Genomic DNA, 26,438 nt, shown 5'->3' on the forward strand with positions numbered 1-26,438 from the left:
TTTGGTTACTATTTTCTTATTGTGTACCAACTCCCCAACCACTATGCCAAATTTGGGTGTTTTGTTACAAACCTTTAAATGTACTTGATTTTGACATTAGGTGACCATGTATATTGTGTGTATATATGACACTATTCAATTTATGTGACATAGTGGAGATGATAAACTGCTATTGGTTCATGTTTGGGGTGGATCCTACCTCAAGAAATGCCCCCAAAATATGATCTCTCAAGATCTAAGTTTGCTAAAATAGTTGGAATTTGTTGAGGATGATATGATGATGCTTTTTATGGCTAGATGTTATATTTTGTATATTTTGGATTATTTTGATGTACTAGGGTGATTCAAAACTTATACTTAGCATATATGAGGAATTAGAAGACCTTGAGGCTTCGACCTATTAATTATCTATTGTATTGCTATGCATTCTCGTATCATTCTTTTAATTCGACCGTTATAGTTAAACCAAATATAAAATTAATATTATAACCCAAGTTGAAAAGTTATAGTTTAAATTCAACTAGCCTTTGATATGTGACTTTTGTTTGATAAATATGAATATACACTTGAAAATGGTTTTGGTTACCAACATATATAACCAAGTAATTTATTCATAAATTTCAAGAAACAGATGAATTATGTTTTTGAATAAAACATATATGGGCCAATCAGAATATAATATTGGGAAAAGGTATGTAGGAGTTGTTTGAATGGATTGGATCATAATGCTACAATGGATTTGGGAATCTTGATTCATTCCTACTCCACTTCCAACCTTCAATCTTGAATCTCGTTTCCTTTTTTTTAATGACAATAAAATTAATCACTAAATATCTTCTAAACATAACAATTTTTTTATTTCAGAAAACAAAACAGTATATACATTTTTATACATAAAGACATAAATGTTGTTAGTAATGGAAAAAAACATGAAAATATAATAAACCTGTAATTATATGCGTATCCGTTACAGCAGGGAGAGTAGTAACCGCATCAGAGTATAACGTAGTCGACATGTTTGTCATCTTGATTGAGTTCCCCTTTAGTATGTATAGTTAAGGATGGTGTTAGGGTTCTTAAGAGGAACCCGGTTTAGAAAAGAGGAGGCACACAAAAATTGTTATGTATGTGTAGTTAGGTTATGATGTTAATATTTAACTCTCTTTATGTACACCCAACAATTACCCAACTAATATATGATAAGGTATAAATAATTATTTTGATCTATTATAATATAAATGATAATGATTGTCACGCATAAATATATACAATTATATATTTAATCTTCAATAAAGTTGAAAATTATCAAGTGTATTTGAAGTGAAGGATATTTTAATAAGAATGGATATCAATTACCATCTTCTTAATATATTTATTAACCAAGCTTTAATCTTCAGGTTATTTACTTTTTAGTTTTGATGGAAAAAACCATGAAATAGTTTTGTTGGCAACACAATTAACCGGTATAATATTTGTTTTTGAAAATTGAAACGTAGGTAAAAAAACACTTTGTGATGATATATTTGGAAATCACGAAACAAAAAATATCTAGAAGTCATATTAAAATTAAAATAAAATAAAGAAATACAAAATATAATTAGTAATAAAAACATAACAATGAATTAAAAAAAAATAGGGGGGAGGGTTAAAAATAATAACTTTTTTGTGTGTAAACGAATAAAAAAAAGTCTAAAATTCAAAATTTCTTGTTTAGGGACTCAACCAGTTCAAAAAAAAGTCAAATTGTTCATTTCAGAAACCATAGGGACTCAACCAGTTCAAAAAAAATTTCAGAGACTCATTATGCTTCCGCCTTAAAACCACGGGGACGCAAACAGTAATTTTCTCTTAAAATAACTACTTGTGATTCCCATGACCTAATCTTAAAATTACCTCAAAAAAACTACTTCAAATTTCTAGGGTAAAATTAAAATACAAAGGACAATAAAAATGAGAAGGGTGAGAAGGAATCTAATTCATTGATCTTAGGTTTGAATGATGGAGATTAATTTAAGAAAATAAATTAATGAAAAGGCCATAAAGGTAATAACTCACTTTTGTTAACTTTCTCTTTCCACATGCAAGGCACATGTCAATTCCCCCACCATTTTAAAACGTCTATAATTTTTTCATGCAACATTATTTAAAAAAAATCACCATAATAACAAGAGTTTTATTTTATTTTAATACGAGTACCATATTGTTATATAAAAATAAAAAAAAGTTAGTGGTTTTTTATATTGTGTTATTGGTTGGTCATTATGATTTTTAATTGGGGTTTTCTATGCATTGTGTTATAGATTTTGGTCATTGTGTTATCAATTGATACTCATATTAAAGATAGCAATTAAAACAAATATTACGTCATTATGTCTTTTTGTTTGTTATTGTGTCTTTGTGCTCATCATTTGTCTTACTACTTATCATTGTGTTTTAGTCATTGTGTATTAGTTCATGTCATTGTGTAATATGCATTCACCATTGTGTTTTACGTTTCAGGTCACTGTGTTATATGTATTCACCATTGTGTTTTACGTTTTAGGTCATGTGAGGACACATCGCAAAGTATTGTACAGCGAGTGCAACTGAAGAAGGAAACGTCGCGACAACGCAAAATCGAACTGAAGAGCCTTGGGATGCCGAGGCCCATTATGTCGGAATTGAAGAGGTTCACGCGTTAACGGCTACGGTAAAACCCTCTTTAAATTTGTTAAATGATTGGATTGTAGACTCGGGTTGTTCGAATCACCTAACGGGTCAAAAGGAGCTGTTAAAGAACCCGGTTAAGTACGAGTGTAATCAGGTGGTAGTTATAGCCAATGACTCGCGACACGGCATAGCTCATATGGGTGAGGTTGATATCTCATCAGATTTTGAGGAAGGTGGTTTGGTTCTTAAAAACGTGTTTCATGTTCCCGACATGAAAAAGAACCTGTTATCGGTTCCTCAAATCACCGACACCGGACGATATGTTCTATTCGGGCCGAACGAGGTGAGTATTTTCGATAAGTTCGAAACTAAATCCATACTGGTGATTCAAGGGAGAAAGAAAGACTCGGTTTATGTATTGTCTGCCGGGACTTCGTATGTGAATAAGGTGAAAAGGAATTTAAACGTAGATTTGTGGCACCAACGTTTAAGCCACGTCGGGTATGATAAACTTCAATTAATCGTGAAAAAGAAGCTGGTGGCGGGAATACCCGAACTTGAAGTAAAAACGGATGTAGTGTGTGGCGGTTGTCAGTTTGGAAAGGCTCATAAGCAACCGTTTGAGAACTCTAGTTATCGAGCTAAAGCCCCTCTTGAACTCGTTCATACCGATGTGTGCGGTCCGGTAAAGCAACCAGCGGTCAAAGGTATGATTTTTATGATATCATTTATTAACGACTATTCAAAATATTTGTGGGTATATTTCATGAAGAAGAAAGCCGAGGCGTTTGAACATTAAAGAATTTAAGTTGGAAGCTGAACGAGACTTAAAACGAAGCATCGAGTGCCTTCGTTCCGATAACGGTGGCGAGTATACATCCCGTGAATTTTCTTTGTTTCTTAAAGAAAATAGAATAAAACGCCAACTAACGTGTTCTAATACTCCTGAGCAAAACGGGGTTTCGGAGAGAAAGAACCGGACCCTAACCGACATGATCGGAAGCATGATGCACAACAAGAATGTACCGGGGAGATTTTGGGCGGAGGCAATGAGTACCGCTGCGTTTATAAGTAATCGATTGCCACAACAAGGAATGGGCTACGAGTTACCATACGAGAAGATGTTCAAAATCCGACCGAATGTTAGCTATTTTCGAGTCTTTGGATGCGTGTGCTACGTGTTCATCCCGGGGCATCTCAGACACAAGTTAGAGAAAAAGGCAACGAGATGTATTTTTGTTGGTTACGATAACGAAAAGAAAGGGTGGCCATGTTGTGAGCCGAGTACCGGGCGAATTTACGTATCTCGAGACGTAATATTTGATGAAAACTCATCATGGTGGTCACCGAGTAAAGAAGTGTTACCCGAAACTCAAGACTTAAGACAAGAAGTGGACAAGTATGTTGCTGTTGAGTTCAACAATGAAGAGGAGGTTGAACCCACTGTTCAATCTGTTGAGAATCAAACAGAAAGTGCGGGTTTACACAGCAGTCCACGGATCAGCTCATGGCGCACCGGGTTGTCGACCGGTCAGTCCGGGTCTCAGTCCGACAATCCAAACGATTCAGCAACCGTTGAAGACAGTGTGCAGGCTGTTCGAAGGTCCGAACGGGCGAGAAAACATAACCCAAAGTATGCAAATGTCGCCTTACTTGTTAGTCAAGAAACCGAACCCGAGACGGTAGAACAAGCTATACAAGATCCTAAGTGGATGGAAGCAATGGAGAAAGAGTTAGATGCTTTAGCCAGTAACGAGACCTGGCATCTTGTTCCGAAGCCGAGTGATGTAAATCCGATTTCGTGTAAGTGGGTTTTTAAAATTAAAAGGCGGGCCGACGGGTCGATAGAAAGATATAAAGCTCGATTAGTGGCACGGGGTTTTTCACAGGAGTACGGGATCGATTATGAAGATACGTTTAGTCCCGTAGCTAAGCTCGTTTCGGTTCGAGTAATTTTAGCTATCGCTGCGTGCAAAGGTTGGGATTTATGGCAAATGGATGTGAGTAATGCATTTTTATATGGCGATTTGGATCGGGTAATATACATGGATCAGCCGAGAGGTTTTGTAAGTCAAAAATTTCCTAATTATGTTTGTCAGTTAAAGAAAGCAATTTATGGCTTAAAACAGTCACCCCGGGCCTGGTTCGGTAAGATCGGTGAGTTTTTAGAACTTAACGGATTTGTTCCTACAATAGCCGATACCAGTGTGTTCGTCCGAGCTGAAGGTGACAAAACCGCTGTTGTTCTCGTTTATGTAGACGATTTAATTATAACCGGCGATTTAGTCTACGTGGTGGAGCAGTTAAAAACGAATCTGTGCACTCGTTTTTTCATGAAAGACTTGGGAAAATTAAAGCACTTTTTGGGTCTAGAGCTCGAGTACGAGAATGATGGGTTTATACTTCACCAAAATCGGTATGCCGTTAATCTTTTGGTGAAATTCGGTATGAAAAGTTGCAAACCGATACGAGTACCCATGGAACCAAACGGGTCTCTTCGAGCCAAAGAAGGAAAAGAGTTGGAAGAAGTAACCATGTATAGGCGGAGTATCGGGCTGTGACTATGGTCGCGCAAGAGTGCGTGTGGCTGGTTCGTTTTATAAACGAGTTAAATCAAGGTAAAAACGAGAAGGTAATCTTGTATGGGGATAATGTGTCTTCGATATTGTTGGCTAAGAATCCCACGTTTCATGCGCGTACAAAACATATAGAAGTTCATTATCACTTTATTCGTGAGAAGGTGTTGAATGGAGAAATTGATTTTAAATATGTTAACACGTTGGAGCAAGCTGCTGATATGTTCACGAAGAGTTTGCCAAAAGAGAAGCTTGTGAAGTTTTGTACTCGCTTGGGAATGAAGGAAGCAAATATCGAGAGGGAGTGTTAAACGAGACGATATTTAAGGGCGGTTCGGTAAATCTCATGGGGTGGCTTGGAGGAGATTTTAAATAATAATTCGTTTATTATTTATTAATAAGTTAGTCTTATTTTAATTAAGTTAGTCTTATCCTAATTCCTATTTGTGTTTGGCTCAAATTGTGTATTTGAATACGAGTAGGATACGAATTAATGGTGATATATAAACCCTTGGTTCACATAGGCTTATTAAGTTTTTAAAGTTAGTCTTTTTCTTAATAAAATCATCGAAGTCTTTGTTTGTCAAAGAAAGATCCATTCTGTTTGCAATTCTGTTTGCAATATAATTGTGCAGTCCAACCAAGGTGAATATATTATTTGTCCTCTACTTACTGTATGAACAGTAATATTCAAAAAGCAACAATTCACAAAGAAGCAATCTTAGTTTTCTTGGTCTGCAAACTGATCAAGATCAGTTCTTGAGTATATCAGGTTTACATCGGCTCCACTGTTAGGTTTAACATCTTTCACGGATGCTAATTCAAGATCATCCTCAAGAAGGTTAGCCATGGCCGCAATCATGCTAGACTTTCCGGTTCCTGGTGGACCATAAAGAAGATATCCTCGCTTCCACGACTTGCCCACCTTCTTGTAGTAGTCTTTCGACTTTCTAAATGTCATTAAATCGTTCAAAATCTCCTTCTTCTTCTTGGGATCCATTGCAATAGTATCAAAGGTAGAGGGGTGCTCGAATATGATATGACTCCACACCGTCTTCTTGTAACCATGCCAATTCTCGCTCTTCTTGTTAGTATAGAGCTTGCGTTGCCTTGCCTTACCGTGATAGCCTTCCCCTCATCGAGCACATGTTTCAAGTAAACATTAGTGATGATATCACAATGTTCTCTTCTACAAATGAGCTTGTAGAACCGATTCTCTTCTTCACGACGATACGAAATGAGAGCTCGCTGTTGGGGGATTTTTTTACTCGATGTCCACCAGATTTTGATGCCGTTGAACTCGTCTATGACCTCTTCATTGTCATCCATGCTCAGGATAACGGATTCGGAATCCTTGACCACCTTTGCTTTAAGCTTCTTAGCATTTTTGGAGGAGTTGCCACTAAGGTACCGTTCGATGGAAAGAAACGCTTCACTTCGTTTGAACCAACCGTCTTCTTCGTACTCAGGAAATGTGATCTCCACATAAGGGTACACATAACTAACGATCTTATTACCATATTTTCGAACATCCCTGTAGAGCTCGTCCGGAAAAACTTGCCGAAATATGGCCCAGACGAACATAACTACGCCAATCATTGAGCCTAACTGAGTCATTTCCCCTATTATCATCTTCTTCTTAATTGCTCACAACTCACACAATGTTTTTGTTACAAAGTTGTTTGTAATATTGAAGAATAGATGAGTTGAAGTGCAAGTGCAACATCTTAATTTATAGTACCAAGTCAAGTGGCATTTATCATGTGTCAAGGCTTTGTATCGTGTAAGCTTGTGACACATGGTTCCAGTCATGGTGTCGTGTGAACGATAATTTTGACATATATAATGACAAAAGAGGCAGCCGACTATTATTTGTGTCTATAAATTAATATGAAAGGTCCATCCGACATGAAGCTTCCCAGGAACAGACCCATGAGTGAGTCATGATAATATGATATCATGGCAGTTACGTACATCGATTATATATATTGCCTTGTTTCTCAAGCAAATGACAAAAGATCATTTCTATTGAACTCTTGACTTCCAACTACAATGTGAAAGGTTGATTACTAAGGTCATAGTATTATTGTCGGTTTAACTTAATAAAAAAACTTAATTCAATCCAAATCTTAAAGTACTGTTATGAACTTATTATTAAGTTCAATAATTAAGTTATAAGTTCTTTTTTATTAACTTAAATAATTAAATAAATCAACAAAAAGGTATTTACAAATCTTACAGTTTGAAAATAGGGCTGACGTATCATGTATACCCGTACACGATAAGACACAAACAAGAAACATGTATGTCTGTACAAGGCACGAAAATTTATCGTGTATTGTTTCCCAAACACGAACAAGTTAATACCAGGTATACACGATAAGAGATATACACGAATCAGAAGAAGGCTCGATTTAGAACCTTAAGAGATAACTGGTTGTAGGCGACGGCGTCTGATGGGGGAGACCAATTGATGGTAAGGCCGTAGAACTACTGCAGAGTGTTCGAGCAAGGAGACCGAAGATATGGGGCTGCGAGGAGAAAGGACTGAGATATGGGCTGAGAGGAGGGATACCGGAGATGTAGCAGTGGGTGCGTCACTGCAGTTGTCGATGGACGGACGATAGTATGGTATGGGTGTAAAAGAATTAGAGTTAAGCAGTTAGGGTACAATACATATTATATTATTGTATTTTTAGTTATAAAAAAATCTAATCAGATACTAACGGGTATTTAACAGGTAAACGAGTATTTTACCTGTTTAGACATGAAAATTAACAGGTCGATTCTTGTATACCTGTTTATTACACGAAATATGTTAAGGTCATACACGATCCATGTTAAGGTCGTGAAGGTTCATGTCTTGTATTCATGTACTTGTCTAAATTGCCAATCCTATTTGAAAAATCTCTTAGATCTATTTCATTTAATCATACATAAACTCCCTAACGAAGAACAACATAAGCATGGACTCAGTAAACATGGAAAGTGCAGTTCACCTTCATGGTTTACTAATTAATTCTGCTAAAGCGGACAAACGATATCAAGCAATTTCAAAAAATTTGATTATGAAATTAATTTCATGATACACTTCAATGTAACTTGTAAAATCAATATAAGAAAGGGTGACCACACTTCAGATTCAGGTAATGCAATAAACTGAACAATTGTAACTCCTATCAAATGGATAATCACATAGACATGATTCGTCAGTTTAAACTGATAAATAATTACTAGACATAATAGTTTGATTGTGATGATGCACAAAACCTAATCTGACGAGTTGGTACAGCTGAATTTAGTCAACCTAATTACCAGTTCGTTAGTATAAAACTCCAGATAAATCAATGATCAAAGGTAAACAGTTCAATGACTATAAGAACTTAATTCTAAATGTTGATGAACACAAACCAATTGATTGATAATAAAAGAGAATCCTAGAAAAAACAAATGTTTTAATTAACTCAGTAAACTTAAATATTTAATCAAACAAAAGCTTATGAAAACTTAAGCCACACATACAAACAGAAGCCATAAAATTAACGGTTCATACAAAACCCTACACTTAAAGTAGTCATGAAGGGTTTAGCCTTGCCTTTGCATCTTGAGTAGCTCGATGATTAGTTGGAAGGGAAAAACCATGAATAAATTAGTGATTAGAAGGTGTTAAGATGATGAATCCTAACTTTAAAATCATCCACAACTGATAGGGCATGAAGATGTCTCGACTTAGGGTTAGAACATGCTTAAATACAGAATAAAATAGCCAAAAACCAACTTCATGCACCGTAAGCTACGATAGGGTCACCGTAAGCTATACACAATAGACCGTGCCTCTAAGGCAGAAGCCCACTGCTTTATGGTGCACATTACGGTGTTCTTTGCCCAGTCTCCACCATAAGCTATGATGGAGCCACTGTAAGTTACGATGGAGGTGACACCCAAATCTTTGTTTTCCATTTTCTTAACGCTCGTTCGACATTTGGCACACCCCGGTTGCTTCCTATTATCCATAACTTATTCTTTATCGTCTTGAATGCTCCAAATTAGTTCCTTTAAGCTTCGAGCACCTACAATCATATAACCAATCAAAGTAATCGTATTCGATAAATATAATTAACTAAAACACACAATATTGAACATTCAAAATACATTATTTCACCCACACATCGGGCATGGCGACACTACTAGTCTGACTTCTAGTCTTACATGTAGGTGATTAGTGTCATAAATGGCACTTCAGTTTAGTTATATTCGCTCAAGATTAAAGAGAAATGAGGATAAACATTATTACAAGTTTGGATATGTGGAGTGCATATTTGTATAAGGTTATGCTCATTCCTAGAGCACTTCTAACCCAATGGTTTAAGGGGATGAAGCCCCCAGTACCAAGGACGTTCCAAGGGGCAACACCTTTTGTGGGTTTTGAAAGGCATAACCCCTTGTGAGAATCGAGTTAGAAGTTGCTTCGTATTTGTCTGATTGATGAAAAGTTGCATAGAAAATGATAATCAATGAGAACCAATAATCAATGGCAATTACCAATTATCAGTTGCAATGTTTCCTTTTGTATGATGTTCAACGCCCATATAAAAATGACATTTGATTTCATTTTTGGTACCTTAACAAGTATGTTAAGATTTTTCTCTATAGTCAACCCCAAACATATTATATTAATTTTATGTTTTAGATACACTTTAATCCTATACGTAAGATAGTTAAAGTCATTAAAATACTTTCCTTAAACTTTTATCTTGTTTTTTTTCTTTTTATTTTTTGAACGACAATATATGTACTTCTAACAAATAATAATACTGGCTACATCAAAGTCCATCAAATATATGACTTAGTTTATATGACTACTTAATAACACTCGTCAAAATAACATCTTTACCAAAACTAATGTAGCTAATATATATCATAATTTCATTTGATGTTAGTTACTCCTTTCCTAAACCCTCGTAACTAGTTTTATACACGTTCGGTGGACGGGCAGTTTAATGTCATAATAGCAAAACTAATTTTCTATAAATTCTAAATAGAAATATTACTTATTGTAAAATAAAAGTACAACTTGTTTCACTTAGTGGTAAAATGGTGACCAAATTCATTAAAAGAAACACAAGACAATGAAAAGTATCTGTCTAGATAAATAATCTCTAATAAGAAAAACACATCAAATATAGATTCCAAATATCCGCTCCATGCCAAATGTTCTCGAGAGTATTGAAAAGTCCAGCATTTAATCTTATATTTTAGCCCACTCCAAACATAAGGAGTTAGCCACACTTGAAATTCCTCCATCAAACGTACTTGGACCGCATAGTCATAGTCATATTCGATCATCCTGCAATTATACAAAAACAACACAATGGTCATAATGTCATAAACCGATACCTACTGATGTAGGATAACAAACGATGGAAATTTATACCCTTAAATACATCCAATGGACCCATACCCATAATGCAATCATAACACAAAGTAGATATATAAAATAACTAACTCAAAAAATGGACATATCAGGTTTCCACGCCATGGGAAGATTCTAAAAAATGTAAATTTGATGGTGAATATAACTTGTAAGATTAACTTTTCACTTCATGGGCATCTCCATCATTTAGACCGCCATTTTACTTTAAACGTGTGAAAACATAAAATGAAAAAACCCTGCAGTTTGGACATATATCTAGTTCTGTGGTTCTTCAAACAATTCGTTCAAGGATATTTGTTTTTTTTTTAATTATATTTTTTTACTTCTTATTTCAATGAACTGCAACTTTTCTTTTGGAGAAAGGGCATATCAGATCATATTGAAAACAATCCGAACTGCTTTTATCCCTTTGTTAGAAAAACAAATATTATTTTCAAGAAAAGTTGGATACATGTGTAAAACCTGGTAATCAAGTTACATTTGAGAATAAATTGTCATTAAGGTTGGTGGAAAACATATTACATTTGACTTTAGAAAGCCAAAATGATCTGATTATATAAACTTTTAAACTCTGAGATATGATATTTGTAATTTACATACGAAGAAAATTTTAGAAATTTTCATAAAATAACAGTTAAAAAAATATTATCATATAATTTATTCAAAAAAAATATTATAATTTTTATGACCAACCAAACATGCCTTCAAATTTTAAGAATAATTTTCCAAGTTATAAACAAAACCTAACCATAACTACACTCATATCCTACCTATACACTCTTGGTCAAATATCAATTGGGCCAAGGTTTAGTTAACTACACAAAACATTTAAACTAAAACATACCTGAAGAACCAAAATCAGCAGGCCAACCATCACCGCTAAACCTCGGATGTATTCCTCAGTAAAAAAGAAGATCTATGTCCTTGATGCCTTCAACATTCAAAAACAACTGAAAGATGATAGAAACATTCAGAAATGCATACCAATTTTTTGTTTTTGTTCTAAACTAAAGAAGGTAACCAATTGAATATACAAAAATATTGATCAAAACTTACTTCAAAAGTGATTCAGATACTAAAATACCAAGCAAACTGACTCTGTTGTAGACCCTGAACAAATCATATAAAGAAACTCTAAAATCGAAAGTCAGAATGCTTAACTTAGTTCATGAAAGTACATCAACATTGAATATAAATATATGTTTATCAAAGAAAAGCAAGGCTGAAGGTGATGTGTCTTGAGTACCCATACCTATTTGTTCATGTTCCTAAAATCCGCATAAAATAATAATAATAATAATAATAATAATAATAATAATAATAATAATAAAATTAGCATATGTCCATCACAAATTACAAACAATTAGCGAATATGATGTAGAAGAGGGGGGAGGGGTTTGATATATATGACGGCTTACGGAAGGATAAAATCCTCTCCATATGTGACCTTGTTGCTCAATTTCAGCACTTTAAGCCAATTTCTCAAGCAATTAGGGAGAAGGCAACTGCTAAAATTAATGACTCAGCTGCTCCATTTAGGGTTGCCGGAATATGAAATCGGTGGGATGCAGATGCGCTTGGAAGGATCTTTTTATCCTCCATGGCTGCAGAAATAATGGGTGTTGGAGACGAAACCATCCTCAACGTGGGAAGAAATTCATGGAAGCTTTCTACGAGGTTTCCTCATCTTGATGATTTATTTGATTAACGGTTCACTAGTCACTCTCGGTTTCATCTAGGCAACCAAAAACAAATTCGTAAGCTTCTCGTGGGCATAGCGGACAATATTGATTGTGCGATGGGCCGGATGTTACTGTTAAGTTCTTGAGACTTTCCAGGAGGTCACCCATCCTGCTACTACTCCCACCCGGGTACGCTTAACTGCGGAGCTCTCCTCCCGTCCACTAGTATTAAACCCAAAACGCGTTGGTAATTTAAGTGGCGGGACATTTACTTATGAAACAAAAATCTCTCATGTCCACGGCCGATGTGGGATTCGCCTAGGGTGTTACCAACCCCCCCCCCCCGGTGGACTCATCATCATTGCTGAGGTTTGCCCGAATATCTATTCCAGGATATGGGATTCGCCTAAGGTGTACCTCGAGACAAATCCGGGGACTCACCATCTTTGATGAGGTTTGCCTCACCATCCCGAAAGGCACATGAGTTGTTGAGATACCATTTGCAACATCCGACCCCTCGCACCACCAATATTGTCTGCTTTGCCTACGAGGAGCTTACGGATTTGTTTTTGGTTGCCCGGGTGGAGACTTCTCAGGAGGAGCTCTCCTCTCGTTCACATAGGCCTGTCAATTCATGACACGAACCTGTTAACACGACACGACACGGGGTTTAACAGGTTTGGGTTTGAGCTTAACAGGTTTCGTGTCTTAAACAAGTTGACCTGTTTAAGACATGTTTAAATTCGTGTCCTAACAGATTAAAGACTTGTTAACATGTTAGTAACTTGTGTAGATTTTTATTTTAATATATATATATATATATATATATATATATATATAGGGGAGGGATATTTTGATAACCATGTTGAGTTTTAAGAACTTAAGAACTTCAATTCTAGGCCACGCATTTAATTAAATGAGTTGGAATATGTGGTTGAGATTAAATCTAGCAAAACAGTCAAAGTAGGAGAGAGAATAAATATGTAAGTGGTTACACTAACTTTTACGTCCGTTACACATGCGTAAAAAGTCGATTCGGTGCGTAAAAAATTGTGTAATTTTTTTACGTGTATGTAACTTACATATATTACGCATGTGCAAAAAAAAATCGAAAAAAAAAATCGTTACACTAAGTTCTTTCGAGTTCTTAAAACTCAAAGGGATTCTTAATTGAAATCTCCCCTATATATATAAGCGAAACCGAAAATTTTAAAATGGGTCGGGTTTGAAAAGTAACGAATGTTACAGGATTCACAATTTTTGGAAATTTCGTCCCGAAATTAAAATAAAAATAAAATTTTAAAAGAAAACAACTTATACAAGGAGTTGTAAAAAGGTTTTAACAATTGTATAAGTACACAATTAAATAAAAACAATAACGTCGATCTTTGAGTGACCCGAAAGACGCCACAAATGGGAATATAGCACGGACAGTTATATATAGGATGTACCAGCGGTATATCCACCATGCCCTTATCATATTGCATTTGTCCCGTCTTTTAAAATCCTTCCAGGTTTCGAGTTATTGCACACAACGTACTTATTATGTCTTCCATGCGAGGATTTGGATAATTACGTGTCGACCCATAATTACCTTTATCGTCAGATGGTCCACATAATTCATCCCATTGTGTGGGTTAGGATTAAATAAATTTTTATATGAAAGCTTTTAAATAATAAACTATAAGGATTGAAAAATAGCAAAAATCTATAAACAAGTCCTTGAAGTCAAGGATACGCGAAAGCATTACGTCTGTATGAAATCATTTGAAATTTAAACGAGGTGAACGATGTTATTGGAGTTTAAACGAAGTAATCGTAACTTAAAATAATAATGAATGAAAACATCAAGGTCATTAACATCTTTGCAATTAAACGAAACATTGGAGTCGAGAATAACAGAGTAAATAAATGTGGCATAAATACAAACACGAAAATCGGTAAGGCATTGGGTTCGTGAATAAGATAAATAAACAAAACTTTAAATTTCAAAATATCAGAATGGTGTAAGTTCTTCGAGCTAATAATGACTCCTTAAACAATTCAAAGTTTGCAATAAATAAAATATCAATGTGAATAAAGCCAACGTTGGAATTAAGAATAAATAATGTAACTTCGAGATCAAAGTACAACTTTGGTCTCAAATTGATAAAACACTGAGTCAAGAATAAATAATTGAAAATTTAAGATTGAAATAAAACATTACGATATATTGAAATCAAGAATGACGAAATAATTCAAATAAAACATTGAGCGGGAATAAAACTAATATCATACTCAAAAAGATTCGTGTAACGATAATAAACTCAGCATGTATATAAACATGCTCATAGTCTAAACTTCCACTAAACAATTACGTTTATGGGAGATCGGTTAGAGACTACGAGTTTAAAATAACAAAGTAAACCGATTCAAAATGCACTATGCTTGAAAATAGTTCACTAATTAACGAATAACCAAAGATGATATTAACTTCGTAAACAACCTTCGAAAGAAATCGATACGTAAAATTATTTCGATAATATCCAAACATAATACATATAACAATGTATATGTATGAAGAAGAAAGAAAGGAAAATGAAAGATGGCTTGCGATACTTGTCTTCTCGAAGATGGATGTTGCGGTACAAAGGTTATTATAGGGGCGGTAGTATGATTTCTTAACCTGATACTCGTTGCCGTTGGCAAAGAAAAAAAATGATCGTTTGAGATTCGTTCGAGTTTGTGAAAATCGGTTGTAAAAACGCGATGCTTTTATAACTTAAGGAAATCTATAATAATAACTTAGCACGATAAAATATATCCTTAGTTAGTGCTAAAGCTTAGAAAACTTAGGAAAAAAATTAGTGTAAAAGATTTTTTTTTTGTTGGTCGACGTTTTAAAAAAAAATAGATGTCGCTAGATAAAATAACTTGTTGATGATAATATAATAGCCTCGCGGCTTAGGACTGTTTAAAGCAAAATATTTTATTTTATTTTATTTTAAGGGTGTTATTGGAATAATAATAATAATAACAATATTAATGGTAATAATAATACTAATATTAATGGTAATAATAATAATAATATTAATAAAGATATTGATAATAATAATAATAGTAATAATAATAGTAATGATAATATTAATAATAGTAATAAAAATGAATCATTTGAATTGTCATAAAGTTCGTTCGAAGAAAATCATCTTCAATATATTTCTTATAACATAATATTTATTGAAGATTTATATATTTATTAATTAACTATTTTAAAATAATCGAGATTTAAAATTTCAAGTGAAAGATGTTTATAAAAAGAGATAAGTGTGAAGAAGTATGAATGAAAAATTTATTTATTTAAAATTTAGTCATGGTAGATGAGTTTGAAAAGACTAGGTATTGACGTTGGAAATCAATAAACTTTTAAGACGACAAGGAACGCAGGGTAAGTTATTGCATAGCGGTAACGTGTTAGGTTTGTCTAAGTATTGTGGGGTGCTCGGGTCACTATAATGATAGCAGCATATGGTTGGGATAAATGTTTGGGTAACCGGTCATGGGAACAGGTAGGTGGCGTTGAGTATGCATAGTTACGTGGCAAGGGTTGATGAGGTGACCGAAATTGTCATAATTTGAAGCATTTCGACATCGCGGTAACGGAGTGGTGGAATCACACGTACACAATAGGGTGGGTTCCCGTGTAAATATTTTTGTTGGGTTAGGTTTGAGTTAGACATAGCTTTGAGGTTTGAATGTATTGTTGTGGTTAGTGGAAATCATGGTCGGGATCACGGCGGTCGTTTACTAGATGCTCTAGGTTGTCGTTTTGTGGGTTGAGTTTCGAGGGCACGTTGAGGAAAGCTAAAAGACATGCTACGAAGCGTGAAGAATTTACGTGACACGGAACGTAAATATGAAATTTATATCAAAATCAAAAGAAACTTTACATAAAAGATTCTTAAAAATCGAAATCAATTTTTATAAATCATAAAAAAAATCGCATGAAGCAACATTTGAAATGAGTTTTCGCATTTAAATATTAATCTAATTAATCTTTTAATAAGCATATGAAAAATATGTCAACTTTTGAAATAAAATATGAATTTAACGTAAACTTAATATATGTAGTGAAATCGAATTGAAAATCGAGTGTTCATAACTTTTCAAAATTCCAATTAAAACCGTGATAATAAACGAATTATATAAAGAAAACAAATTGAAAATCGACTATTCATGTATCACCATAACTTTTTGTATTTTCAATTAAAAACCCAAAACAGTAATTGAATATATAAATAAAGAAAACGAATTGAAACTCGACGATTCATGTATCACCATGACCTTTCGAATTTTTTTTTAATTTATAATAATAGAATTTATAAATAAAGAAAACGAGTTGAAACTTAACAATTCGTGTAATATCACAAATTTTAGAAATTTCTATGAATATATAAACACAGAAAAACGAACTAAAACTCGACTATTCACATAACCCAATGACTTTTAAAACCGCAATATAAACAATTGAGTCTTCGGAATCACACGTTGTATGAATCATCATAACTTGTATGTTCCAATAAAAAAAATGTGTAATCAAATCAAACCGAAAGTTGGGTATTCGTATATTACCACGACTTGATAGACTTTTAGTTAAAACACATAAATCAAAATGCGTAATCAAATCGAACCAAAAGCTGGTTATTCGTGTATCACCACGACTTGTCAGACTTTTAGTTAAAACACATTGTAAAACATTGAGGGTCGAGTCACACGTCGCATGAACCACCATGACTTGTGTGACATCCTTAGGAGTGTAACCATATTCTTTTCACAAAGAGAACATGGTCATGTTTGAAAGCATAAAGTTGTGAATCGTATGGCGTTTGGTGTGGTATGCTTTGACTTAATAAGTTTCATGCCCTTTCCGAACTCTCCAGGAAAGCAACCGGGTACGCGTCTGATTGGATTTATACGTATTGCTTATCCTTAGGTTTCAATAACCTTGATGTCAAAAGTTCGGAAAACAAGCACGTCTCCCTTACAGTTACTACATACCCGCCACATAGAACCGTCTTTATGAAGAAAAATATCGAAAAACCGAAATCAAATCGATTGAAAGTAATTGAAAATTTTTGTTTTAGGAATAAGCCTTGGACTTGTGTGTGTGCTTGTGTACATGAGGCGTAAACGAATCAAAAGTAATAAAGAATCTAGAGCATATATAGTTCGTGCTGGAATAAGGTAAAGCCGAACACGACGTATTTATATACGTAATAAAGAGTTTGTAACAAGAAACTACAACATGCATACAATCATGCACATTTATTTCAAAAATATTAAATGTTACGTGACATTATTATGCCATTATCGAAAGAATAAAAACTTTCTTTAAGAGTGACTTCAAAATTCACAAAATTTAACGTGTGACTTGAACACTCATCATTCTAAGGAGAGACACACACAACACATGAACAATACTGCAAGATAGAAATAAATGAAGATGTACACATGAGATTTACGTGATTCGGTCTAGAATGACCTACATCTACGGTGTGCAAGTAGTGTATTTTATTATTGCCATTACCTCACTCGTGAGGAATAGTGAGGAATTACAATATATAGAGACTAGTCTAGAATTTCTAGGCTTAGGGAACAAGAAAACATAAATGGGTCCTAACAAAGAGATATAGGGCCGCCCCAAGACCTCCCATGTCTTCTATCTTTATTAAACCCAATTAATCAATCTTCAAGTAAACCAGGCCCAAACCAAGCTCAAGCCTCCACTAACCTAACAGGTGATATGACACGAAGATCTAAGGATATCCTTGGTGATCTTAGATCTTCTTGCTTTAGAGTGGCTGAAATGATTAAGGAGGATGCTTTGTTTTGGTTGAACACGTAGGTTTGTCTAAGTTTGGTGGTTTTGTGTAATGTTGCGGCAATTAGTCCCGGTGCTCCAGTAGCTTCTAGGTCACGGACTTTTTGTTATGTTTAGTAAAAATCTAACACCTTAATACCACTAAGCTCGTTTGTTTTTCCAAAGAATTTATAAAACAAGTTTCATTTCATGGAAATCACAATCTTAAATTCACAAAACAACAATTCCCAATCAACAAAAACACTCCAATCCAATTAAGAATAATTTCTACATCTTTTATTTCCTAGTTCCCATTGGCTTCCTCCGCCCAAACCCCACACCAGGGTTTTGCGGTTTTCAACCCAAACACACCACCAATCACCAAAACCAGACACACCCATCTAAGATCTCGTGTCCTCTTTCAAACCCACAAACCTCATGGCACCAATCCTCCATTCACCCCCAAATTAACCTCCTTTCATCAATGGATTTTAAAACCCTCAAAACCCCCAAATTCTCACCGTTCAAAACAACCCATTTTCGATCAGCATCCACCCGTTCAAACCCATCTCCAATACAACAAGATTTAATCAAGTCGGTAACTTCTGTTCTCTCAAACCCATCTCTAGATTCATCTAAATGTAAACATATTGTCACACATTTATCCCCACAGGCATTTGATACTCTGTTTTCAGATATTAGGTACTCTGTTAAGCCCAGAACTGCGTTAAGTTTCTTTTATTATGCTTCCAAATCTTGTGGATTCAAATTCACCATCAAATCTTATTGTTCTTTGATTCATTTACTCGTCGCTTCAAAGCTAGAAGCACCCGCTAGGTTGCTGTTGATTCAGTTAGTTGATAACAAGGTTCCGGCTTTAGGTCAAGATTTAGATAATAAACATGTAGAGATTGCCAATGGCTTGTTGGAGTTTTGTTTGATGTCCGATTCGGGTTTGGGTGTACGGTCGCTGGATATGTTGATTCATGTTTATTGTACGCAATTTAAAGGGTTCGGTCTTGATCTTGCGGTTGATGTGGTCCGGTTGATAACCGAAAAGGACGTGTTTCCGTCTTTGAGCACTTGTAATTTTGTTATGAGTTCGCTTGTGAAGTCGAAGCGGTTTCGAGAAAGTCAACAGGTTTTTAGCTTTTTGAGTAAGGGTGTTCGACCGGATGTTTATATGTTTACGACTGCGATTAACGCGTTTTGTAAAGACGGGAAGGTTAAAGATGCGATGGCTACATTATCAGAAATGGAGGAAGTTGGCGTGTTGCCGAATGTTGTGACGTATAATAATGTTATTCATGGTCTTTGCAAGATTCAAGATTTGGAAAAAGCTTTCGCCTTTAAAGATAAAATGATCAAGAAAGGTGTAAAACTGAGTATTGTTACGTACAGTGTGCTTATTAACGGTTGTTTGAAGATGGAAAAGTTTGATGAAGCGGGTAGTGTGTTGACCGAGATGACAGCCAATGGGTTTGACCCAAATGAGGTTGTTTGCAACACACTAATAAACGGGTACTGTAAAACGGGCGATATGCAGAAAGCCTTCAATGTTAGAGATGACATGTCATCAAAAGGATTGGTTCCAAATTCTGTCACATTTAACACGCTCATCAAGGGTTTCTGCAACACCGATCAAATGGGTCGGGCTGAAAAGCTTTTAGAAGAAATGATATCACTTGGTTTAACCATAAACGCAGGTTCGTTTACAACCGTTATCCACTGGTTATGTAAGTGTTCAAGAATGGACTTAGTGATTCATTACATTAATGAAATGTTGTTAAGAGATTTAAGACCGAACGATAGTTTGTTAACAACGATTGTGACCGGGCTTTGTAAGCACGGTAAGCATTTGGAAGCGGTTAATCTTTGGTTTAAACTGCTAGAAAAGCGATTTTGCCCCAATATTGTGACGTCAAACGCGTTAATTCACGGTCTATGCGAGTCTGGGAATATTGAGGACACGATAAAGATTCTTAAAGAAATGATAAATAAAGGGTTTTCTTTGGATAGAATCACTTACAACACGTTAATATCATGTCACTGTAAAGATGCAAGATTTGAGGAAGGTTTGAAGTTAAGTGAAGAAATGGTCAAACACGGGATTTCACCCGATATTTCGACTTACACTTCACTTATTAACGGATTATGCAAAAAGGGTAAGATGGATGAAGCGGTAATGCTTTTGGATAAGTTAAAATCTCAAGGTTTAACTCCTGATTTGCATACTTACGGAGTTTTAATCGAAGGGTTTTGTAAGAATGATGAAGTTCAAAAGGGTAAAGATTTGTTTAACGAGCTGGTCAACGGGAAAACGGAAGTCAACTCGTTTATCTACAACACACTAATTAGAGGTTATTCCACAATCGGTGATGTGGCAGAATCGGTTAAACTGTTTGATGAAATGAAGAGTAAAGGCGTTCAACCGACCGGTGAAACGTTTTCTTCTTTGATTCACGCGTATGCAAACAACGGGCGTGTTGAAGATGCAAAGATTGTTATGGATCAAATGAGAGAAGATGGTTTAACACCAAATGTCGTGTGTTATACTGCGTTAATCAAGGGTTATTGTAAGACGGGTGAGATGGATAAAGTGGTAAGTACATTGCAAGAAATGGATAAATACGGTATTAACCCTAATATAATCACGTATACGGTTATAATTGACGGGTATTGCAAAATTGGGCAAACGGAAGTAGCTGCTAAGATTCTTGGTGAGATGGAAAGAAAGGGGGTTGCTCCCGATATTGTTACGTATAACGCGCTTGCTAACGGTTTTGCAAAAGAAGGGAAGATTGAGGATGCACTCCAACTGTTTGATGAAATGTGTCAAAGAGGCGTGGAGTTAGATGAAGTAACATACACTAGTTTAGTTCATCGGTGGGGCGAAAAATTGGATGTGAAGAGTCGAGAATGATGAATTTTTTCAAGGGTAGGTTTTTGATTTTTTGTAGATGAGGTTTTGAGACTGATATTGAGTTTGTAAGTTGGTTCATAAGTGGATGAAAATATATACACACTTTTTGATTGTTTCATGCTAATTGCAAGGTACTTCTGGAACAAGAATATAAAAGATTTTAACAATATGTGAAATTGGTTTACGTTTGGGTTTATATGTTGCGCATTTGTTGTTATAAACAGGGTAACAAGTTGTTGTACGTTCACAGGAAATAAGACACATGACATGTTTTGGTGATGATAAATGTCCTACAAGTACAGCTTTGGCCATGTTTCTTTGTCTCGGTAAGTCATCTTCAATACCTTTATGCAATATCCATGTCGATATGCAGAGAATAAGAAATTGCACATGCACACACACGCAAAGGGTAAAAATGTAATATCACACAAGCTTGCGAGCTATTTCGAATGTGTTTCGAGTCCTATATTTGGTTTTAAAAAAGTCACCTGAGGCGTGCCTAATGTAAAAGGTCCGCCTCATATAATTTCGGGTCAAAGTTGATCAAAACAGGGTCGTGGGAGGTTTATATGTATAGCATTAAGAAATTATGAAAGGTTTGCTTGATAAGTAGGTTTTACAGCTAAAACATATGAGAAATGTGCAGCTTCTGGTTATAGACCGAGGTCTTACATATAAGAAACTTTGATATTTTGTGTCTTAATATATATGCTTTTGTTTCTTCTTTATAAATATTCAGGATTAGGCTTTGGTGAGATATATCAAGAATTCAAGATACATGATATATACATGGAGAGTGATGCTATTGCTGGCTGATTGATGTAAAGATTATTCCTTTTCCAAGTAAGAATCCACCCACCCACCCGCACACACGCATATTTGGCATATTTGTATGTTTCCACTTTCATTATACATCATTGATCATGAAGAATATAATTGTTCACTGGTTCAACCAGGTAGTCTTAAGGCACGTGTTGAAATTCAAGTATTGAGCTGACCTTGAATCATCATCATCGCAAACTGGCCAACAGATGTTCCGGTATTATTATAATTACTTTACGGTTTTACCTGGCCTTGATGAAACTTAAATTGTGCATAATATTGATTAATCTTTCTTCATGTAGTTAATAGATTCAGTTTTATCATTCATTCTTTTGGTTGAGGAAACAGATACCTTTCAGACTTCATGTAAATTTTGTTTACTCCTGAAAGACCATTTATCTTCATGTTTATTAAAGATCACTGCAAAGCAGTTGTAGGGAAATTTGATAAATTTGTACTTGAAATCTGGTTTGAGACATTAGGCTTCATTGTTAAGATTATTGGAGTAAAAAGTTAATAAATTTGAGAACTCTTAACAACCAAACATTTTTATTAATTCTTTGAATATATTAACATTATTTGAGTGTAGTTTTATCATATTTTTAAAATAAATTTTTGATTATACATATATAGAAGAATGCTAGCGTACAAATGAAATTAACATGCTAATTATAGATGTAGGGTAGCAAAACTACCCACGAACCAAGGAATTTACCTCGCGGATCTCCAATATAACTCGCGGATTACGAGCATCCGCGGAAGGAACCCGTGGGCCACATAAAGGACCTCACACGTGATTTGAAAGAGCAGTTGTAACAAACCGCTTCTAGAAGATTATTCCAACATTCCCTGACAGCGACGTCAAACAATAAAAGGATGACAGTTGGATAACCTGGTAATGGGGACAAACGGTCATATCCTATAGACGAACGGCACGCGACCATTCAGGTAGATATGGAATATCTTGACAGTGACAACTACATCAATCACCTTCCTCCCATCCCCGGCTATAAATACTCGAATCATCTTCATGAGGTATTCATTCACACTCACTTAATCAGAGCAATTACTGGTACTTCGTACCTCTTCATTCACAGTACAGTACTTATTCTCACGCCGGAGGGTGGTTACCGGAAGACCCCCCATCTTGTCCTTCCCGTGAAGAGACTCACGGTGTTTGTTTTGCAGCAAGTTAGCTGGAGTCGGATCTCATCGGGCATTTAGTGTATCGTACTTGTGGAGACATAAATCTGGACTATCCAGTTTGGATCTGTGCTTCTTCACTAATTGTGACAATCAAGTAGAGTAATTATATATATACAAGTAGAGTAATTATGTAATTACATCGTAGGATAATTATGTAATTACTCTACGATGTAATTACATAATTACTCTACTTGTATATATATAATTACCATACTTGATTGTAACACCCCGGCTAAAGCAGAAACGCCCGAGTGTGACGTACAGATTGTTCAAAATACATGCGACACTATTAAGTCATAATATTATCATTAATTGGTTTAAACATCATATACACAAGTTTTTAAACAAGAAATACAAGAAAATATAAATACAACTAAACATTTTATCCATTTGTTTAAATAACCTAAGTCTAGTGTCTTCTCCAAGTATCATCCTCTAATGTTTGTACCTGTAACATATATATAAAATACGGTCAACTAACTTAATAGTTGGTGAGTTCACACAAGTTTTGTATAAATACGTAAAAACCATGCAGTTCCGTGAAGCTTGTGAAAATTAAACTAATTCGCATGCAATGTCCTTTCCAGTCAGTAACAACCAACGTACTCGGATTGGGGGTCCCTTTTCCACTCATAACAAAATGGTCATGCGTGCAAAGGGGGGCGTATGATCATACTTATTGAGGCAACCACTTGCTGAGCACATAATCAAGTAAGCACATATAACATACAAGTCCACGATATGAATTGCAGTTTAATAGCTGAGTATAAAATCGCTTTGCATTTAATAGGATATATATGCTACCCCCAAAAGTAAAAGCGTTAAAATGAGGGTGTGAGAAACTCACCTCGAAATCGAAGATAACTTGAAATACAAACCGAAAGCATAATAACGAAACCAAAGCAACCAAACTTCTCGAACTATAAATAAAATAAAAACAAAATCTAACTATCGGGATAAAGTTAAATTAATTCGTTTTAGGATTAAGCTTTATTTAATATATTCTGTTGGCATTTTATGGTGTTTTATATTAAAATGTTATATTTAAACTTTAACGGAATTTTAACGCTTTAATTTATTTAAATATTATTTTAAATAATTTAACCCGGTTTTGTCATGCACCTCTAGTGTACTTGCTCCAGTTTCTTAAGTCTATGCACCATTTTTTTTTCATTTTGTTAACCATCTATTCAATTAGTGTGTTCTTTTTTCTTTTTTACAATAATTCATTTTTTTTATTAACAGAGTTTATTTTTTGTTTTTTCTGTTTTGTGAAATTCTTTTCTTGAAAGTGTTATTTAAGTATCTTTTTTGTTTCGCTTTTTATAAGAGAGATAATTTTCAAAAAGATTTTTTTAGAGAAAACAAAGGTTTTATGTTGATTTTTTTTTCTTTCAAGTTTAGTTTCCTTGTCTTTTTGTGGTTTTCTATTTATTTCTTTAATATTATTATATTTCATATTAATTGAACATTGATTTGTAGAGAGGCAGCATAAATTTTATTTGTTATTAAGCTAGACATGAATATTTATAGTTACTTCATTCAACTACATAAAAATGCTTATGGTAAGCTCATTCAACTTGTTTATTTATGGTAGGTTTATTCACATTTGCAACTGTAAGGCTCTTTGCTATGGAGGGACAACATAACCCTTCATGTCATCTTCACGTAGGAAACGGGACTTCGAAGCCTCTCTTCATAATGCCTTGATGTGGTTTGTTGCCCATTTGTTGTCCCATTATATATATACATATATATGTGTGTATGTGAGAGAGAGAGGGAGAGGTTGGATGGCCCCCACATTGGCCTTCATAGTTCATCCCCCCCCCCCCCCTTCCCCAAAAAAAATCGCCCCTCCCGTGTTCCTCCCTAATGTTGCCCCCTAAATCGTCTCTCAGGAGTCAAGACACCCACTGCGGATGGTGTAAGAGTTTGATAGTGTTAGAATAAGCTTTCATGATGTCAAAGTGGGTCAAACACAGAGGTAGCCATTCCAAAAAAATCCCACTTCAAATAGTTTGACCATTCCACAATGGCAAACATTTCCAAAAATAAATAAATAAATAAATAATTGTTACCGGAGTAAGTGTTATATTACAATAATAATCTTTTTTTCGTTAGTTTAGTATGGTATTAACTACTTCATTACTCAAAATGAAAAAAATTGCAATATAGCGGCATGCAACAAGCTGCATCATAACTCATTTTAAATAACAAACTCAATTATACTAAAAACAAATTATTGAGCCTTAAAAGCTAAAAAATAGCAATAATAATTATTTGCAAATAATGATGTTTTGTTCAGACACACCTATTTGATATTTTGTCGTTTTATCAAAATTGTTATCCACATTTAATTGACTCATTTATCACCTTTAATCTTCGGAACTAATCTGTTCCACAAAACTTACCATAATAAGATTGGAAGTTTGGAACTGTAGTTCAGTGTTTTAAAAACTTAAAACCGGTTCAAACCGGCTAGTTGAATCAGCTAAACCGGATTTCGCACAGCAGGCCGATATTTTGAGTACGGTATTTTTGGCCGGTTTACTAGAACATCATACCGGCAGTTTTTTTCTAAAATACCGGTTTTTACCAGCAAACTGGTTTTAAATCCGAGAAATTTTTTATATTTGCAGCCGATATTTTATCAAAATTACTTTTAACCCAACAATTAACATTCAAACGTGTAAACTTTAGGACTAATTTTTAATATTGAGTGCTTTTATATTATTTTTTTAATATGGATTAACTTTTGAATTATTTTTTGTTATGGAATTATTTACTTTTGGGTTATTTTTGGGGTTGAAATTGCATTTATAAAAAATTATAAGGTAAACTATTTAACCGGTTGAACCACTCGGTATAACCCGGTTCAACCGGTTGTACCATTTTTTAGTCAAATCCGGTATGAGTAAAAAACCGGTTTTTAGTTTGAAAACACACAATGTAATTATTTGTATATAAAACCTTACACTATAGTGTCATTAAATCGTGTCCCATCAAACATAATCATCTATGCACATACAGCAGTCAACATGTATCATGATCACCTGTATTAAGTAGAGAGGCGGCCACAAGAAGAAACAATGTGGGTGCCCGGGAAGACCCCCCATCTTGTCCTTCCCGTGAAGAGACTCACGGTGTTTGTTTTGCAGGAAATTAGCTGGAGTCTGATCTCATCGGGCATTTAGTGTATTGTACTTGTGGAGACATAAATCTGGACTATCCAGTTTGGATCTGTGCTTTTTCACTAATTGTGAGAATCAAGTAAAGTAATTATATGTACAAGTAGTGTAATTATGTAATT

The 26,438-nt window shown here is 34.8% G+C and overlaps 1 protein-coding gene and 1 pseudogene across 1 annotated transcript; one reads left to right on the top strand and one right to left on the bottom strand.

Moving 5' to 3' along the window:
• Positions 1-5,946: 5,946 nt before the first annotated feature.
• Positions 5,947-6,860, bottom strand: LOC143586801 (AAA-ATPase ASD, mitochondrial pseudogene; annotated as a pseudogene).
• An 11,801-nt stretch (positions 6,861-18,661) lies between these two features.
• Positions 18,662-21,189, top strand: LOC143586809 (uncharacterized). The gene has a single exon (XM_077068276.1). It carries the CDS (start codon positions 18,662-18,664, stop codon positions 21,098-21,100), a length of 2,439 nt encoding a protein of 812 aa, XP_076924391.1. The 3' UTR covers positions 21,101-21,189.
• Positions 21,190-26,438: the final 5,249 nt, after the last annotated feature.

This window comes from Bidens hawaiensis, unplaced genomic scaffold (assembly GCF_021521415.1).
Source record: "Bidens hawaiensis isolate Kalapana, Puna unplaced genomic scaffold, B.hawaiensis_p1.1 tig00034993_1, whole genome shotgun sequence".
Taxonomy (NCBI): Eukaryota; Viridiplantae; Streptophyta; class Magnoliopsida; order Asterales; family Asteraceae; genus Bidens; species Bidens hawaiensis.

What these genes read in the sequence shown, in the direction of transcription:
- LOC143586809 (XM_077068276.1), top strand. Translation starts at nt 18,662, where the DNA reads ATGGATTTTAAAACCCTCAAAACCCCCAAATTCTCACCGTTCAAAACA.